The sequence below is a fragment of the Rhincodon typus genome, chromosome 15 (genome assembly GCF_021869965.1).
Source record: "Rhincodon typus isolate 14 chromosome 15, sRhiTyp1.1, whole genome shotgun sequence".
NCBI classification, from domain to species: Eukaryota; Metazoa; Chordata; class Chondrichthyes; order Orectolobiformes; family Rhincodontidae; genus Rhincodon; species Rhincodon typus.
In genome coordinates this window covers 45,576,025-45,596,480 of record NC_063346.1, presented here as the reverse complement: position 1 = coordinate 45,596,480, position 20,456 = coordinate 45,576,025, and the positions used below count along the sequence as shown (strand labels likewise).

The 20,456-nt window shown below is 41.6% G+C and overlaps 1 protein-coding gene across 1 annotated transcript in view; it reads left to right on the top strand.

Moving 5' to 3' along the window:
* LOC109925294 (rho family-interacting cell polarization regulator 1) overlaps nucleotides 1–20,456 on the top strand; it is a 71,621-nt gene that overhangs the window by 28,675 nt on the left and 22,490 nt on the right. Inside the window, exons 5-6 of the mRNA XM_048605992.1 lie at nucleotides 1,853–2,620; nucleotides 19,758–19,897. Coding sequence (XP_048461949.1) covers nucleotides 1,853–2,620; nucleotides 19,758–19,897 — 908 coding nt within the window. The remainder of the gene's footprint in view (nucleotides 1–1,852; nucleotides 2,621–19,757; nucleotides 19,898–20,456) is intronic.

Below are 20,456 nucleotides of genomic sequence, written 5' to 3'. Positions count from 1 at the left end.
GTTTCTGTTTACATGTAGAATAGGAGCTGTTTCTAAGAGAAACCCAAAAAGCTCATGGCATCTTTACTCAGCTTGGGAGGATTGCTGCTAAAAATGAAAAATGCCGCCTACTATTAACGTTGTGCAATAGATTTATCTTTGACTGCAGTAGAACAGGCAACAGTGTCAAGGCTTTGTGCAGCTGGTGACCAGCATTTGGACCAGCAAGACAAGCAAATAACCATTTTTGTCTGATTGTTCTTGTTAAGCATTTTACAACCTAAAGGAGTTGCAGAAAAATTCATCTTGTGTTAAGATGGGGTGAGTGGCTGATGTGTCCCTTCAGACTCAATTCGTCTGTAGTCAAGACTTCTTGATGCTGTTTGTACCCTAGTGTGTGAGCCTATGTGATTGCTATCTTTCAATAATAGGCAGTGATTATTTTTGAAGACTAGGTAGCTTGCTAATTTTGTACTTTGTCAAATAAAGTGCAGATTACTAGATGCAGTTTATTTGATCAGTAATTTAACAAAAAACTGATTCCAGAGCACAGTTCATCATAGTTCAAGTTACCAAATGCTGATTTTAATATGAATGTTGCAAGAAGACACATTTCCATTATTAAATGGCAGCAGCTCTTTGAACTTGGTTAACTCCGTGCCTCAACCCTACAGTGTTAGTGAGGAGTGCTTGATTATTTACAGAAACAATCTAATGAACAGAACAACTTGAATTTATCAGACATCTGTAACATTCAAGTGACCCAACCACTTCAATGGGGCATAGTCAGGCTAAAATTGACACTGAACTAAACAAGGGCATATTAGGACAGCTGACCAAACCTTGGATTAAGATTCAGTTTTGGCGAGGGTCTTGAGGGAGTAGGCAGGAACAGAGAAACTTATGAAGAGAATTCCAGACCTTAAGTAATAGTTGAAGGGACGGATAGCAATGAACGGCAAGATGAAGGAAGAAGGGATGGACAGTATTAGAAGAATATGGAACATTGTCGAGTTGGTGCAAGTTATAGAGATGAGGAAGGTCGAGGCCATGGAAGGATTTGATTAAAATGGTAGGTACCATTTTGAAACCTGCGGCCCACGTGCTAAACCTTGCTGGATTTTCCACAGAGGGAACCATCCTGTTTGTGCCCAGTGTATGATGGTAGGGAGGGTCACTTAGTTTCAGTTAAGAACCGAAACTCTAATTTTCTGTCCCCTCTTCTCGAGAGCTGGGGCATCCATGTCATTATAAAGATTCAAGAAATACAGCAACTGAAAAATGAATGTGAACTTGACATGTAATCACGTGAATGTATGTTTTTGGAGACTGATCATAAAATAAAAAGCCAGAAAGTCATTTTTAAAATGAAACAAAACACGATTCTGCAAACGCTGAGCAGATCAGGCAGTGTCAGTGGAGAAAGAAACAATTAATGTTTTTGATCACTGACGTTCCATCTGCAGTATTTTGCTTTGTTCTCAGTATTGCAATGAGGCCTGCCTGACTATAAGGCCTCCCAACATTGCCCTTTTTCCACCTCATGAACATTGGAACAACTGTTAATGAAGTAAAGTTAAAGCAAACTGGAGCGTTATTCCTTGATCCGTCTGACTCAGAGTCCTGCGTTCACGTTAACTGGTCAAATATTTCTGTACAAAAGCAAAGTAATAGTAACTGACTGTGCTGGAATTATGTTGGTCCTCTTTCTATAGTCTTGAACTCTGTTTGGGACTGTTTCAGTCAGTTTACACATCATCTGCAGACAAGATGCCATATCTGTGGTTTGATATTCTGAAGTGATAGTTGGTTGAAAACATGCCTTGGCTACTGAGCAGATTGTAACTTGTACCTTTTTTTTTGTTCTGTATAGAATATGCTACGCAGGCAGGAAGAATTGGAGAATGGTGCAGCTTGGTCCATCTCCTCTGATTCTTCAGATGGTTCTTCCAGCCCACAACTCTCGACCAGCGTTAGACATTCTCAGAAAACACTGGTGCAGCCAGAAATACAGGGAGTGGTCCCTAGAATCACTATAACATTTGCACAAACTGAGGATCCTCAGGCTGCCAGGCCTGAGGTTGCCAAACAGCAAATGGAGGAGGCAGAGGAAGAGCAGGAGACTGTAAAACATGCAATATTTAATGGAACTGTACCAGTTTCCCGAACACTCAGCCATATTAGTGAGGCAAGCATAGATGCTGCAATGGACTTGAATGCATCAATGAGCACTGAGTCAGAGCCACAGATCATTGCCATATCGAATTTACTGGAGTCTTCCCAAGTCTCCGATGCAGAAGCAGATCAGCCTGTAACTGACGATACTGTCAACAAGACACTACCATCTGAAGCTCCACCAGAAAAGTCAAAAATCCCAGAAAACACATGTAGGCTGACAGTGGAGAGTGACACTTTTGTTGCTGCTGTACCATTGGTTCCGAGTGCTGCCTCTACAGAGGAAAAAACTAAGTTGACTGATCAGAAAACTGGGCCCACAGAGTATGGAAAGGTGAAACCTGTAGATGCAGGGATCGAGGAAGCTCTGATGACATTAAATTCAACACTAGATGATTATCGTGGCCAGTTCCCAGAACTCCAGAAGTTAGAGCTGGAGGTAAAACGTTTAGAGGAAGTGCTGATGGTAAGTGTTTTTTGGGATTGTGAATGGTCTGATATAAAAATGTAATTTTCAAGCTGTCTGCAAAATTCCTATGTTGTCAGCATATTTACTTTATTTAATAGGTAAAGTTGCCATAAGACTGCGCTGTCATTAGAGAGAGGTGACTGGTGGTAGTTTAATCTGAGGATCAACACTCCTCAGGCACAGGGCAAAGTTGAGAAATCAAGACCTTCATGGTAACCACAGCTGGTACAGGAATTGAACTCATGCTGTTGGCATCACTGTGCAATCCAAACCAGCCATCCAGTCAACCAAGCTAGCCAGCTCTAATGCTGTCAGTTGGTTGTTGGAATTTTTGTTATCCTGACCCCAATTGAAGTGTGGCTAAATAAATACGAACTACTGCAGATTGCAGAGATCCACCTGAAGCAGTGACTGCCAGCTGCTGGGATCCTTCTCTGTAGGAATGGACCTGATCATTCAATCTTAGAAAGTAGCCTTCAGCTCACTGCTGTGTAGTAGTGTGAGGAAGTCAAACTCTGATATTTCAAGGGCTGCACGTGCAGCCATTTTGTTGGAAGTTTGGCTCCTGTGCAATACTTTGTACTGCAGGGTTGAATAATCTGCTGTTAAGTATGAATGGCGCTTCCGTTGGGAACCTCAGGTAGTTGTTATACAATTTCCTGTTCGTAGACTTACTTTAGTGAAGCAGGGGAGAGAGCTAAAGGAAGTTTGGAATTGGGGGGAGCAGTGTGTGGTATTGTGCAGGGATGTAAAGATCTAATAATTTGTGGCCTGTATAAAATAAATACACAACTGGCTAGAAATGCAATGGTTTTTCTTAGAATTATAAAGCATTCCACACATTTTTATTTAATTCCTCTTTTATACAGTTCAGCCATTTCTACTTTGTGAGACTGGCAGTAGCTGAAGGGTCTTACGTTGTTTTCCTGACCTTGGGCACACTTTTCCTGTGCCCTCATGCTGTAAAATAAATGAATTCCTTGTCTGTTTCTTTCCAACTTGCAAACTATTTGACTGGTCAGGTAAGGTATCCTGGATAAGTACTTGTCTTCAACCCTGCTTCACTCTCTGGCACTGTTCCTTGAATCATTTCACTCATGGAAATGGTCATGCAAATCCTGTCACGTATACATTGTTTATTGTCTACACAGTTGGAGGTTTATGGCTGCACAGAATGTTAATTGACCAAATTTCATTTTTCATGACTAAATGAAAGTGTGTTCAAGTTTAAATACAGCTGTATTACTGTAAGTGAGTTATTTTGTCACTTACTTGAAAATTTGTGGTATAATTGCTTGCATTTGTATAATTCCTTTACCACACAAAAACAATCCAAGGAACTTCACATGACCATTTTTGTCCAAAATTTGATACATGAGATATGTGGGTTTTACCTCCAGGGTAAATTACCTGATCAAATAATGCTTATGTTATCCCTCGTAACACATGAAATTAGACACAGATAACAGAAAACTCCAACAGAAAACCCCAGCAGATGTCTGTTTAGGCTGGCTGTTATATAGATGTTATGTTGACTGTGGTTGTGCTAAAGTTAAGCTATTACAGCAGAAGAGTATGCTTCTGTTAGTGTCATGCTTCAAGTGATCTGAATTAAGGTGGTTTTGGAGATTTTTATACCCTACAGACCTGTGACATAGTGATGATATGAGCATGTTTCTTAAAAATAAACTGAGGCATAACACAGCATTCTCCTTTTTCCAATAATGAAATGCTTATCCCAAACAGATACAGATGGTTGTACATTAGTCATGTGTTATCATGTGAAATACTTTACAAGGTTAACATTAACATTTCAAACTTCAATGTAACTCTTCAGAGGTTTGACAACTCATCCTGATCTAGTAATCATATACCTGTCTGGCGAGGTATATGTTGTTTTCCATTGGACTTGCTGTCACACCAAATACCAGAGCTAATGTTTAATGCTTTATTCTGGAATAGTTGTGTGGATAACAGTGTTTTGAAGCAAAGGCCATTGGTTTTGAGCTTGCAGAAGACATGAGTATAGGCTTTTTGTGGGACATCCACTTTGAAAATCGTGACTTTCCTGGGGTCGTAGTATTGCTGTAGGCAAGATTTTGCTATTGAAGCCTGCTTGAAGGAAGACATATTGGTGAACATGATTATGGAGCAAATCTCTCCATGGAGATACTGTGTCCAGGAAGTTGGGAGTGTATGGCAAGAGCTAATCTAAAAGTCCAAGACAATGTCACAGATCCTTTTTATTCTGTGCAATTAGGGATGGGTAAAATATGCTGGCTTTGCCAGAGACACCCTTGTCATGTCAATGAATAAAAAAAATTCATTTAGCTTCTCCTTTTCAAATCTAGCTCTTCAAAACAAACCCCAGTTGCTTGGCTTTTTTAATTTAAAAATGACTTTTTAATCTGTGCTGCTTGGGCAGTTAAGAGTCAACCACATTGCCATGGGTCTTGATTCACATGTAGGCCGGACCAAATAAGGACATTAGTGAACCAGATGGGTTTTTCCTAATAATCAGCGATGGATTCATGGTCACCATTAGAGTCTTAATTCCAGATTTTTATTGAATTCAAATTCCACCATCTGCCGTACCTAAAACATTGTTGGTCTGTCACTATGGTTTCATATGCGTATCAATATTATGACCCTTTCTCTTGCCCAAAAATCCTTCCTAAAGGCGTTAAGCAGTGTAGAGGTGATCTCTAATTCAATGGGCCTCTCTGATAGTTCGTCTTTGGAAAGGTCACATTCGAGGTCTTTGCTATAGCATCTTCTGACAAACTGGTCAAGAGACCATTGGGGTTAGTTGTCTGTATGACATGAGTTGGGGCCTGTTAATCCTGAAGTTATTTCTTAACTTGAGCAGATCTTTGAGAACTTTCCAGAGCTTTTCTGGATGTTTCTGGTTTTCCATGGAAAAACTAGATCTGTTAATATGTCAAGCCCCTCCTTATTGATGTCTAGCAATATGTTTGGAACTTTCTTCCCTGGATTGTCTGTCACTTGATCTATAAAACAGAATTGCATATGTTTGAACAGATGCAGTTCAGTAAGGGTGTCACTGGATGCCCATTTCATATCGAGAGTTCTGCCTTTCATAGTTTAGCTTCAAAATACATTGGACTATTTTTGAAAAAGCCCTTGAATTTTTGCCAGTGGAAAATAAGAACTTCTTTAATAACAGACTCTGCAGCTGTCTGGTCTGAGAGAGAGTTACTTTTGTATCAATTTTTAGAACAGTGCATACTAGGCTTTCAGCTGTCGGTCATGTATAGCACTGTCTCAGCTCAAAATGGCTTTTATTTTTAGTTGTCACAACTTTTAAAATTTCAAATAAAAAACCAAAAGAACTGCGGATACTGTAAATCAGGAACAAAAACAAAGTTGCTGGAAAAGCTCAGCAGATCTGGCAGCATCTGTGAAGGAGAAAACAGAATTAACGTTTTGGGTCTGGTGACCCTTCCTCAGACCCTACCTCCATTCTGAGGAAGGGTCACCGGACCTGAAACGTTAATTCTGCTTTCTCCTTCACAAATGCTGCCAGACCTGCTCAGCTTTTTCAGCAACTTTGTTTTTGTTTTTAAAATTTCATTTGTCTCAAAGACTATATTTCCAATGAAAATAAATTAGCTTTGTTTCCTTTGTGATTAATGTCCTGTCTACAGATCTATACAGCTGTCTATACTCAGAAACTGAGCCTGCTTAAAAGGTGAGAAACTGACCATTTTTCTTAATTTACAGATGTCTAAAGCTCTTGTACTGTTAGACTTCAATTCATTTTCCAAATATCTACCACTGAGATCTTGGAAAATGTGATAGATGGCTAGAGCCACTAACTATGCTGTAGGTTTTATCACCAGAACAGTATATTAACTGATGTAGCAATGCTTATGTTTTCCCTTGTAACATAAACTCGGTATGGATAGCATTATATTGAAAAATCTAACCAATGTTTACAGCTGGGTATTATATACAGACATCACTTTCAGAGGCACATCGGGGATAAAATTAAGCCGGTAATAGAAGGGGGTCCTGCTTCTAGTAGCCTGTCATGCTTTAAGTGATTCAAGTTGAGACGGAATCTGAAATTTCTATACTGCATAAGGTCACATGTGACATAATGATGATGTCATGAGCGTGGGTCTTAAAGATTTAATGACCAAAAGACTCAATACCACATGGACAGTTGACTAAAAACTTGGAAGGAAGAGAACAAGAAAAGGTAAATATGTATTAAGGAGGGAATGATTAAAATTGGGGTTGTGCAACAGACCAGCATTGGAGCACACAGTTATCTTAAAGAGTTAGTGGAAGCCATGGAGGGATTTTAAATCAAGGATGGGAATTTTAAAATTAAGACTGTGCTTAATCAGGAGATTAATGTTGGTTGTCTTATATGTGGGTGAATGGAACTGTGTATTAGGATGCAGGCAGCAGAGTTTTAAATGAGCTCATTTTTATGAAAGGTGGAAGATGAGCAACTAGCTAGGATTGCAGGAACTGCAGATATAAACATTGAAAAATATCTCATGGCTGGTGTAGGGGGTTGTGGACAGAATGAACTGTGCCACCTTGTTCTTCACTTACTGATGTACCAGACCAGGTTGAGATGAGGGGAATGTGTTTTGAGAGAGTGACCTATCTTGACCCGGGGGGGTGTAATAATTTGCAGGGGGTTGAATCACTTTGTCGTACAACTGGCAGCTGTCTCCTTATTAAATTCTAGCCAGGGCAGCTTTCCTTTCTATGCAGAAGCCAGTCTAGTTCAATCCAAGCCAGCACTTCCTGCTGTAATGCAGTGAAGGATAAGTTTATAGTGTTCCTGAGTGAACTGGGAAAGATGGCTCCAGAGACTTCAGCTCATTATGGTCAGCAGTACCTTGTTTGTTCCAACACTGAAGACTTCACCAACTCCCACTGGTATTATTTTGACATTTCTTTTTGATTTTAAAATGTTTAAAAGCTGTTAATTTATTAAGTGAGGCTATTAACTTGTGGCTGGAATAATATTTTGAGGAAGTAGCCCCAGGGATGAATGATTGGCTAAACTCAGCAGCATCTGATCATTGAACAACACTGTTTCAACTTAGATTTCACCATTGAATGGGAGAGACACAAGTCCATAAACACACCATCTATTCACTGATGATAAGAGTTGGGCCTAGCTTTTCTCTGTGAGAGATGGTGTGTTGGAAAGGAAGGGCAGAAAGAGAGAGACAGACACAGGAGCTAGGCAGAGGACAATGAGGGTTCTTATGGTTTCCTCCTTTACCCTTTCTCCTCATTTTCCTCCTTCCCCTTTGTCCCTTTATTCCCTGTGAGAAGGGTAATTGCAAAGTTGATTCACCTCAGGACCACTTACCTCTTTGACAGAGACCTGGAAACAATTTACTGACTGGTTTCCTCAGGAAATAGTGCAGGGTGAATTTAAGGAAAAAGGGAGATTAGGCCATGGAGTCCCAAAAGCTGTGTTGAGAGTTAAGTGTGCAGATCAGTCTTTTACGTATGCAAGAGGTTGAAAAAGCCTTTTGACTAAACGATTAGTTGAAATCTTTTATCCCCTGTCAACCATAAGACTGACAAGCTGAGCTACTTCAGCAATTTCAGTATGGATCCAAACTTGGACCTGTTTTGCCTTCTCTGTAACTCGACTACCTTGACTTGCTGCCTCATCGAGGAAGTAGCTCTGAATCATTCTGGAAATATTTGGTGATGATGTTAAGGTGGAATGTTTATTTGTTTAATTAATTATATATTGTGTGGGTCAGTGCTAAGATCTGATAACTGGCCCTCCTGTGAATCACCTGAAATGCTTCATGTACCAACTGCTTTGACAGACTGAATGATATCTTGAGGATGTTAAACCAGTTGTGTGGTTTGATGAACAGTGGTTTTATAATCAAGACTCTTAAGTGGGTTAATCTACACATAGCATCTCTTGACTGCAGTCAGGTAGCCAAAACATTTTATGGAATTATCACAATCTCCTTTAGAAAATGTTTAACTGTGACAGGGAAGCAGCAATCTTACCTCGACTTCTGCAGTAGATATTTTAAAAATGAGGACATTTTTCAAACTTATTAGAATAGGTTTTGAGGGTTTGTTTATTCACCTGACATCTAATGTGTTCAGGTTCTGACCAGTATCTGACGGTGGAGGTTATTCTTGGCAACATTTCAGCTTAGCACAATGTAATGAAACTGCCTCCTGATGCCACTGACCTCATCTAGTCAATCATATAGAGATTGTGTGAACCAATTCCGAGAAGGAGGAGTAATGTTTCTGAGGCAAAGTGGAGCCAGAAATGGGTCATATGACAGTTACCACCAGTTGCGGGGTATAGGTTGGCCACCGTCTCTGCAGGAGGTCCACAGGGTAATGTCCTAAGCCCAACCATCTCCAGCTGCTTCATTAATGATGCTCCCTCTGTCGTAAGGTCAGAAATGGGGATGTTCACCAGGAAGTATAGATGGAGTCAATGGATTGAAGACTGGTTTGCATGATGGACTGGGCTGTGTTCAACTCCTAATTCCTTGCGGTCTTGGGAAGGGCAGTTGCCATACCATGCTGTGATTGCACATTATTCATAAACTATTCATGACTCTTCAGGTACTGAAGCAGTCCATGTTGAAATGCAACCAGATCCAGATAGTATCCAGGCTTAAACTGACAAGTGGCAAGTAACGTTTGTGCCATATAAATGCCATGCAATGACCATCTCTGATAAGAAGCAATGTAACCACTGCCCTTGATATTCAACAGTGTTACCATCACTGAATCCCCTCCCCCGGCAACATCCATTGATCAGAAATTCAGCTGGATTCATCGTATAAATAAGGTGACTACAAGAAGCAGGTCAGAGGCTAGGACGACACACCTCCTCACCCCTCAAAGCCTGTCCACCATCTTCAAGGCACAAGTCAGGAGTCTAATAGAATACTCTCCATGTGCCTGGATGGGTGCAGCACTCAAGAAGCTTGACAACATCCAGGACAAAGCTGTCCACTTGATTGGCACCATATTCACACTGGCTCCACCACCGCCACTTAGAAGCAGCAGTGCATAAATTCACGAAAGATCCTTGGACAGCATCTCCCAAACCCATGACTGTTTCCATCTAAAAGGGCAAGGACAAGCAGATACATGGGAATGCCATTACCTGCAAACTCCCCTCCACTCACCATCCTGACTTGGAAACGTATTGCTGTTCTTTCACTGTGGCTAGATCTAGATCATTTGTCTATAACAGAAAAAGCAATCAGTCCAATACCAATCTCTTGCAAACTCTACTACAAACCTTCTTCCAGCCTGAAATATTAATTTATGATTACTCTGTTTCCTATCCCTCAGCCAATTTTGCATCCACATTGCTACTGTCCCTTTATTTCATGATCCATAACTTTCCACACAAGTCTGCAATATGACACTTTATCGAATACCTTTTGGAAGTCTATGTACACCACATCAATAGCAGCTAAATATTACCTCTTCAAAAATCTCCTGCAAGTTAGACACAGTCCTCCATTAACAAATCAATGCTCAATTTTCCATGCAATATTAATTTTATCAAGAATAATTGTTTCTACCACCACTGAAGTTAAACTGACTGCTCTGTAATTGCTGGGCTAACTTTTTTTGAACAAGGGTGTAATGTTTATAACCCTGCAATCTTCCAGCACCACTCCCGAATCCACTGAAGATTGCGAGATTATGGCCAGTGCCTCTGCAATTTCCACTCCCTCCCTTCCAGGATGGTGGTGGCATAGTAGTAATTTCACTGGACTAATAATCCACAACCTCGGGCTAATGCCATGGCAAATGGTAAAGTTTGAATTCAGTTAAAAAAATCTGGATTACAAAATAACTAGGTTAATGACAACCATGTAACTAGCCACTGTCAATTTGTATAAAAATCTACTTGGTTCACTAATGCCCTATAGGGAGGGAAATGGTCTTCCTTACCTGATGTGGCCTACATGTGACAAAGACCTGTCACATGAACAAATATTTTAAAAGATCTTTGGATGCACAATTGTTGCCTTATCAAAACTGTATCCAGTATCATCTCCTTACCAATTTTAAATTGATAAATTTAAAGCTTCTTCATGTATATTAGCCTAGGCAGCAGTTCCTCTAGGTAAAGGCAGATGCACAGCATCTGTTTAACACCTCAATCAAGCCTCTTGCCTCTATGGGTAATTCTCCATTTTGGTCTCTAATTGACCCTACTCCTCTTAGCACATTTTTATTATTGGTGTACTTATGAAAGACATTTTTCATATTCCCTTTGTTAGGTGCCAATCCTTTATCATAATCCCCTTTGCTTCTTGTCTTTGTTTATTCACTTCTCTTCTGAATCTTCTGTATTCAGCTTGGTTCTTAACTAATATTTACTACCTGACACCTGTCATAAGTGCAGTTTTTCTCTTTAACTTAACTTCTTTCTCCTTTATCATCGAGGGAGCTCTGGATTTGTTTTTCCTACCTTTCTCTTTTGATGGAATATGCTTTGTGCCCAAATCATGCTCTGTTTGAAGGTAGCTCATTGTTTAGTTAGTGTTTCTCACACCAATCTTTAGTTTCACTTTATCCAGTCCAGCTCTTGCCCTAATTGAAGGCTGCTCTCCGCTAGCTGTTTGGTTAATCCAGAGTGAGAATAATTTCATTTTCCACAGTCATTCTAAACTTTATGATGCAATGATCACTGTTACTTTATCTCCCTGGTGTCCCTCATTCACAAGAATTAGGCCTCTTGTTGGACTGGACACAGACTGTTGTAGGAAATCCTCCTGAACACAATCTAGGAACACTTGTCCCTTGCTGCTCCTTACACTACTACTGTCTGCGTCATGATACAGGTAAAGTCCCCAATTATAATTACTTGATGGTTACACCTCGCCGTGATTTCCTTGCAGATTTGTTCCCTATATCCTTCTCACTAGCTATTTTACTGTAGCTTATACCGAGCGATGAAATTGCATCCTTCATAATCCTTAGCTGTAGCCAAATCAAATCTGTGGTTGAACTCTCTGTAACATCCTTTTACTGCAGTACTGCAACAGTCACCTTAACCAAAAGCACCACCCCTTCTAATTTTCCTCCTTTCCTATCTTTTCTGAACATGTGCAGACAGGAATATTTAACACCTTAACCTACCCTTCCTTGAGCCAGGTTTCCATTATTGCCACATCATAATCTCACAAGATAATCTATGCCTGTAACTCCCCAATCTTATTAACTATACTCCATACGTACACCGATAAAGTTGCCTTAGTTCCAGTAGACCATAGAGAGAGACGCCTGGTGATGAGTTTAGCCTGACAGTCACCACGCCTCAGGCAAGGGGAGAGGTTGAGAAAGCAGGATCTTTGTTGTAACCTCACCAGTGCGGGAAGTGAGCATGTCTGTTGGTGTCACTCTGCATCGCAAACCCAGCCATTCAGCCAACTGAGCTCACTAACACTATGCAGTGTAGCCATGATTTAGACTTCACCAATTTCTCCCTTTCTCTGAATCCATCTATTAGCTTGTTATTCTCTATTGTAGTGTTTCCTGCCTCTCCCAGTATTACTGTTATTGCTGTTAAAGTTCCATAGCTGACTGTTCAAAGATAACAAGGTGTAGAGGTGGATGAACACAGCAGGCCAAGCAGCATCAGAGGAGCAGGAAGGCTGACGTTTCAGGCCTAGACCCTTCTTCAGAAATGGGGGAGGGGAAGGGGGTTCTGAAATAAATAGGGAGAGAGGGGGAGGCAGGTAGAAGATGGATAGAGGAGAAGATAGGTGGAGAGGAGACAGACAGGTCAAAGAGGCAGGGATGGAGCCAGTAAAGGTGAGTGTAGGTGGGGAGGTAGGGAGGAGATAGGTCAGTCCAGGGAGGACGGACAGGTCAAGGGGGCGGGATGAGGCGAGGAGGTAGGAAATGGGGGTGGGGCTTGAGGTGGGAGGAGGGGATAGGTGGGAGGAAGGACAGGTTAGGGAGGCGAGGACGAGCTGGGCTGGTTTTGGGATGCGGTAGGGGGAGGGGAGATTTTGAAGCTTGTGAAGTCCACATTGATACCATTGGGCTGCAGGGTTCCAAAGTGGAATATGAGTTGCTGTTCCTGCAGACTTCGGGTGGCATCGTTGTGGCACTGCAGGAGGCCCAGGATGGACATGTCGTCTGTGGAATGGGAGGGGGAGTTGAAATGGTTCGCGACTGGGAGATGCAGTTGTTTAGTGCAAACCGAGCGTAGGTGTTCTGCAAAGTGGTCCCCAAGCCTCCGGCTGGTTTCCCCGATGTAGAGGAGGCCACAATGGGAACAGCGGATGCAGTATACCACATCAGCAGATGTGCAGGTGAACATCTGCTTGATGTGGAAAGTCTTCTTGGGGCCTGGGATGGGGGTGAGGGGGGAGGTGTAGGGTCAAGTGTAGCACTGCCTGCGGTTGCAGGGAAAAGTGCCGGGTGAGGTGGGGCTGGAGGGGAGTGTGGAGTGGACAAGGGAGTCACGGAGAGAGTAGTCCCTCCGGAAAGCAGATAAGGGTGGGGTGGGAAAAATGTCTTTGGTGGTGGGGTCGGATTGCAGATGGCGGAAGTTTCGGATCCGGAGGTTGGTGGGGTGGTATGTGAGGACGAGGGGGATTCTGTTTTGGTTGTTATTGCGGGGAGGGGGTGTGAGGGATGAGTTGCGGGAAATGCGGGAGACACGGTCAAGGGTGTTCTCGACCACTGAGGGGGGGAAGTTGCGGTCCTTGAAAAACGAGGACATCTGAGATGTTCGGGAGTGGAATGCCTCGTCATGGGATCAGATGCGGCAGCGGCGAAGGAATTGGGAATAGGGGATGGCATTTTTGCAGGAAGGTGGGTGGGAGGAGATGTATTCTAGGTAGCTGTGGGAGTCGGTGGGCTTGAAATGGATATCGGTTTCTAGGTGGTTGCCGGAGATGGAGACGGAGAGGTCCAGGAAGGAGAGAGAGGTATTAGAGATGGTCCAGGTGAACTTAACGTTGGGGTGGAAGGTGTTGGTGAAGTGGATGAACTGTTCGAGCTCCTCTTGGGAGCACGAGGCGGCGCCGATACAGTCATCAATGTAATGGAGGAAGAGGTGGGGTTTAGGGCCAGTGTAGGTACGGAAGAGGGATTGTTCCACGTAACCTACAAAGAGGCATGCATAGCTTGGGCCCATGTGGGTACCCATGGCCACCCCCTGACTGTTTGTTTTCTTTCTCCCCAACTCTGATTATCTCCCACAACATTTACCCATCCTCTTGCTGCCACCCCATGTTCTTCTCTCCACAGAATTCACGAGCTCAAAAGGTGATTGGGCTATAAGTGCAGTTAGAAAATTTCCAATTTCATTTCCTTCCCCTTTAGAGGGAGCTGGTTCATGTTGCAAACAGGACAAGATAGTTAGACAAAGTAGATTGTTTTCTTCAAACTCCCAACTCTGCATCTTATTCTCCCAGCGATGAGTGTAAAACATTGCAGAGCACTTTCACAAAAGCATGAAGTAAATTTCCATTTGATGTAGGCAGCTCATGTACTCTCCAGTCAGTAAGTTGAGTAATATCAGCTGAAGATGTCTGCAATACTTGGACATTACACTGGTTGTGGAGCGTTGATGTCAGAGTGAGATATCCTGATTTGTGTGGGCTGTGCTTTAAGTTGAACTGAAACAGTGGGAGGAATTGAAACAATAGTGCAGAGGTCACTGAGGCAATATAAAGGATACTTGGGATGTAGTGGCTTCTGAAATTGTAGTTGTTGTGCTGTGGTTTAAGTGAGTGGGTGTGAAGATTTGAAGACTGGATGATACACTGAAATCATAAGCATCAGAGTCGCAGCAGAGACTCCAGCTGCTGGAGCGTAACCAGTTAGCGCTTCCTTACAAAAGAATTCCAGCAGTTACTCTGTCATTATGTTTCCCTTTTCCCATACGATGGGGGAGGGATAAAAAAAACAAAGATGGCTTTTTGCACGTGTATTGCTGAAATGTCTGTTTGGAAAATAAAACATTTCATGGGTATGGGTTTGCTGACAAGGCTGATTTGTTGGCCATCACTGATCGGCCTCAAGAAGGTATTGAACTGCTTTTTACCCCTTCCTTATCAAGATTCGATTTACCTCTGTCTTTAAAGTATTCAAAGATACTGTTGCCACTGCCTTTTAAGAAAGTTCTAAAGACTCGTGACCCCCGAGAAAACAAAATTCTCATCTCTGACATAAATTGCTTATTTTTAAACCGTGAATACCCCCGTACACACACAGACAGATAGAAGAAAGAACTTGTGTTATGAGTGATCGTGAAAAAAGGACAGTGAAGAAGCAGATCAATGTTGCCAGTCCTCAGGATTCAATGGGGTGTTATTTTTTGATTCCCAAACCATGTGGTTCTGATTTTTTTCCTTCAGGTTCTTCCACTTTTTTACAGGAGGCACATATCAACCAGTTTACAAATGATAATGAATAAATTGTTAGTTTCTGATTTATTGTTTAAAACCAACAGCTTATAGCAACTGATGGAATAAAACAACTGGCTTTTCTTAAGGCTTTGGGTATTTATCTAGATAGAGACACTCACTCGTGCCCTTTCTGAAGGCTTCTGCCTGGATTGTTCCCACCCACAAGCTGCAGAACAAAGTGAATAGATGTCTGGCAGCTGGATTTCGGCATCCACAATTAGTCACAACGCCACAGATCACTCGGCAAACTGTTGGCATGGGAATGTTGTTTATGTATGTAACGGTGAGCTGTAAACAATGAAGAATTATGAACACCCTTCGCTATGCACCAAAGGTGCCTGTACAAAAGGAGGATGAGGAAGAGATAAGAGTTTGGTATTTACAGCAGGGAAGGTTAGAATGCCTTCCAAGATCTGGTGGTCTGGCCACCCAAAGGATCACAAAGGTATCCTGAACACACCATTAGCCAATGTGCATGAGCCACTAGCTAAAAAGGCGCTGAAAGAATTCCGGAATAATTAGATAGGTGTACCTATGTAGTAATGTGTTAATTGTGCTTCGACTGTATGCATGATGTAAACCTAAGCATTAGTAGTGATGCAATTTAGATAACTGTGCACCTCTTAATTGGTATATGTTAATTTTCTGTTACTGAATCTAAGGGTATAACTGCCTCTGTAATCATTATTTCTGGTTCTCCAGCGTATCTCTGGAACCCCTGGCTTATGACTAACTAATAAAAGTCATTTTAACATTCTAAAGATCTTCATCAGGCCACTCTCTGTGGATAAAAGTCCAAGGATAGTGGGGCTGCAATCAGACCTCGGAAATGCAGACAAAACCATCCAAATCTCACTTTGCACACAGTCCTCCAGAGCTGGGCCATATTCTACCCCCTTCATTTCCTGCTTGCAAAATACAGTGTAAACATGACTTACAATGTGTTTCAGTAATTTGCATTTTAAAAGTACAGCAATTCCTTCCCCAGTCTGTTGTGGAACAGTCCTTTTCCCAGTTCAGTCTACAATTAATAAAAAGATGGCCTTTACAGCATCCATTGGTTGCCCTTTGTCCACAGTGTATGTCACTTACTCAAAGAACTCCAATACATTGTTGAAACATGATTTCATTCTCTCAAATCCATGTTGATCCAACCTACCTTGAACTTTCTAAGTACCCAGCTATAATGTCTTAATAATACCTCTGTGTTAATTTAACTGGCCTGTAGTTTCCTGATTTCTGTCTCTATTTTTGAGTAAAGGAATTACATTTTCTATCTTCCAATCTAATGAGACCTTCCCCAAAACTAGGGAATTTTGGTAAATCAAAGCTAAATCTATTAACTGTTTTGTTAGCAACTTCAAGAAACCAAGGATGAAGCCCCTCAGGATCTGGGGTCTAGTCTGTCTGCAGCTTCAATTTGCTAGTGATTGTAACTTTTGTTTTGAGTTCCTCCCTTCCTTCCATGTCCTGGTTAGCTGCTCTTTCTTTCGGAGAAGACATTTGCAAAGTTGGTTAGCTCAGTTGGCTGAACAGCTGATTTGCAATGCAGAGCATGGGTTCAGTTCCCGTGCTGGCAGAGGTTATGAATGACACTTCTTTTCAATCTCTCCCCTCACCTGAGGCGTGGTGACCCTCAAGTTAAACCACCGTCAATTGTGTCTCTTTAATGAGAAAGCAACCCTATGGTCTGGTAGGATAATGGCAACCTTAACTTACCTTTTTGTATCAAAGACTGAGGCGAAATACCTGTTTAGTTAATCTGCCATTTTCCTACTTTCCATCATTAATTCCCCAGACTCTTCCTTTTTAAATATCCAGAAATTCTCACTATCTGTTTTTAGATTTTTAGCTTGCTTTCTATCATATTCTAATTTTTCCCTCCATATTAATCTTTCACTCAATGTTTGAGTTCCAAGTAGAACAGTTGTTTCAGGAGTCTGGAATGCAATTGCAGTCACAGCTGACTGCTTCACATATTTGACACACCCAATCTACTGATACTGGACTATTCTTGTCCTCACTTGCCTGCTGTCTGAGAGGATCAGGCCTATAGTAAGTGGCTGTCTGCTGCTGTAATCAGACAAAGTCGGAGAAGTCCAGGAGGAGCCTTTCTCTTCACTTTTTTTTTTCTTTTTCCAATCATGAAGGGCCATGTTACTGTAAGATGTCCCATTTACAACATTTTTTAAGTTGAGATGGGCAGACATCACCACCTTTTTGGTGTTCGTTGAGTGGAGAGTTGAAGAGTCTATGTCAATCCGAGGCTGCCGACATGGGCAGTTTGAAAGACAACTGAAAAATCACTTCAGTGCTAGATTTCCAGTAACTGTGCAGGTGTCTGCATTGGTAGTTGGCATGTGCTTTTCAGTAAATGAAGCAGAAATATTACTTCTGGAGTGCTCAAACTAATAGGCCTGGTCAGATGTAGTGTATTTGTGCCTCTGATAGTGAATAATGCGACGAAGTAGCTGATTTGCAAAGAGAATAATTTAAATGCATTTTTATTTGGGCTCATCCCATGATTTGGGCCTAGGCCTATTCTTATCTGTGTTCCTTAGTGCTGAGGGGCCAGGTAACTCATTTGGCTGGGTGACTGGTTTGTAATACAGAGTGATATCAACAGCATGGATTCAATTGCCACATTGGATTAGGTTACCATGAAGGACTTTCTTTCTGAACCTCTCCCCTCACATGAAGCATGGTGACCTTCCAGTTAAACCACCACTAATGTCTATTTCTAATGAGAGAGCAACCTGATGGCTGCCCTATATTGCTTATTGTCCACTAGGACTAAGGCAACTTTTTTACTGAATTGCATAAGGTGATTTGTGACTAGGCCGATTCTTCATTCTAAGTTATACTTTAACTATCCTCCTCTTCTCTGCAGTCAGGTAGTCAGGACCCCACAATGTTGGAATTGTGATTACGCATTGAAGATCAGTGAGAATTTTAATGCTGCAGAGGAATATTAGTTTTTAATTTGATCTTGAGACAGTGTGTAGCACTGGTGAGGCTGAATGTATTTGGTTGTCTCTAGTTGGGATTGAAGCTGATAGTAACCATGTTTGTAGCATGAGACTAGATAACTAGGCCAGGCCTGCTGCAGGTTTCAGATTTCTTTCCCTGAATGTTGTTAATGAAACAGTTGGGTTTATCTGACAACTGAGCTACATTTGTTTTCTGATGTGTACAAACAGTTAGATTTATTGAACAGCTTTCATGTAAATGGTGCTGTATTCAGATTGAACTGAGCATCTGGTCCAGCACAAGAAGTGAAACCATGTGTCAACCGTACCCACGCAAACTACATATTAAGCAAGAGAAGTGGAATAAGAGCTGGATATTGCTTATCTCTTGAGATTGCTTTTATCTGGTGATGGTTTTGGATCTGGCACTTCTCAATCATCGGCCATTGAATTCCTTTATTGAAGCTGCAGTTTTATGTAGCAGTTCTTGATCGATTTGTATTGATGCTGCCAGTCAATCCTGACAACTGCTTGCAACAGGCTGCCAACACAATGGACACTTCAGTCTGAACACCATACATCCTGTAAAATGAGACTAATGGTGGGTTACGGATTACTATTGTAGAGTACTGGCCTGCCCAAACCCTGCCATTCAATAAACTTTCTCTGCAGTAATTAAATGCTGTTTGGAGTCCTGCCACATGGACAGATATCAAATTATGTCCTATGTTGTTCTGATGTACATTAATTAGTATCAAAAGAAATTGCCCCATCATTACTGGAATTTGGATGCTCTTAATTGATGGGTATTTGGCAGCAAGGGACAATAAACCAGCATTGGGATTTGGAGAAAGCTATCAATCAGGCTTTCTTGCAGCCTTTTGATTTCTGTTTGAATTACTGGTTTGCAATCCACTACAGATGAACCCTGCAATACCCAGTCCCTGTTTTCCATTTCTCTTTTATGATACATTTTCTACCCATTGTTATTACGCCTTTCATTTTCATTGTGTCTGTTTCAAATATTTTTCAAACGCAACTCACCTTTTTTGACAAAGAAAATTTTATGCAGGCAACATTTGGGCTGAAGGGCCTGTTTCCATGCTATATTCCTCCTCTGACTATGCAGCGTCTTCCAGGAAGAAACCCAAAAGTTCTGTTTGTAAAGCATTTTTGAAGTGAACAACACGGAATTGGCTGACCCCAATCCTATACTGCCACCTAGTGCTAGAATCTTGTGCGCGTAGTCTCCATTGATGTCCATGTCTCTGTGGTCATGAATAGAGAGCATGGTCATAATAGCTAACCCAATCTTGCAGGTTCAGTTGTAAGATCTTCCTTTCCTCCAACTTTAAAGTGGCAGTTCTTTTACAGCCTAATGCACGTAGTAGCCAGTGAAGGGCAGACACCAAACTAATTCTTAATTGTGTTGCATTTCAATCCCAATTTATTTTGTCCCAATAAATGGAACAATCCTGAGATTTCCTCATCCTTGAACTTGAAGCCCATTGTTGATTTATGTGAATACAGAAAGTCAAAGTGAAGGTTTGATGTAGGCTGCTACATCCCTAAAGTGAGGTCGTTGGGGCAAAACAAAGTTCCCTCCATGGTGGCTGATGAAGGACACCACATCAATTAGAGGAAGAAATGGAAGTGCAGATTCTATGATGATGGAGGTTTGCTTGTATTTGTTGAATTTAGAGTATTGTCCTTTTGCAGCAGAGGCAGGGTGTGACCAGGAGCAGAACTTCGAGTATCAGCCTAACTGTGGAGCATGCACTGGAGAGCTTCGACTTCCTCAACACATCCGACATGGAGGATTCAGAATTCTCAGAAGATGAGGCAGAGAAGATGGGAAGGTATGACATGTTTCTTGTGGCAAGTCCTGTGTAGGGAGATGTCATTAGAAACCTGCAGCACAGAAGAGGCTATTGACCCCGTCATACCTCTGGCTGTTTGAAAAAAATATACCATTTTTGTGCTATGTTTTTGCTTTTAGTCTATAATCTTGCAAATTCCTCCTGATATCTTTTGTTTTTAAAATAATGATATCGGCTTGCACCACCTTTCCAGGTAGAGCATTCCAGATCCTAAAAACTAAGTTACAACATTTCTCCTCATTTTCCCTCAATCCTTGCCATGATTTAAAATCTGGCCTCTGGTTATTGAACCACTGATAAGAGGAAACAGTCTTTCTTAACCAAATCTTTCACAATCTTGTAAATCTTTTTATTAAGCCTTCTAAACTTCTCTATTCCAAGGAGAACAATTCCAATTTCCCCAACCAATGCATATAATTGAAGTTTCCTAGCCCTGGTAATCCTCCGCTGTAGCCTTTCCATTGTTCTTTCCTCTCCTGATGTATGGATGTTGCAGAATTGTTTGCAGTACCCTAGATGAGACCTAACCATGATTTGT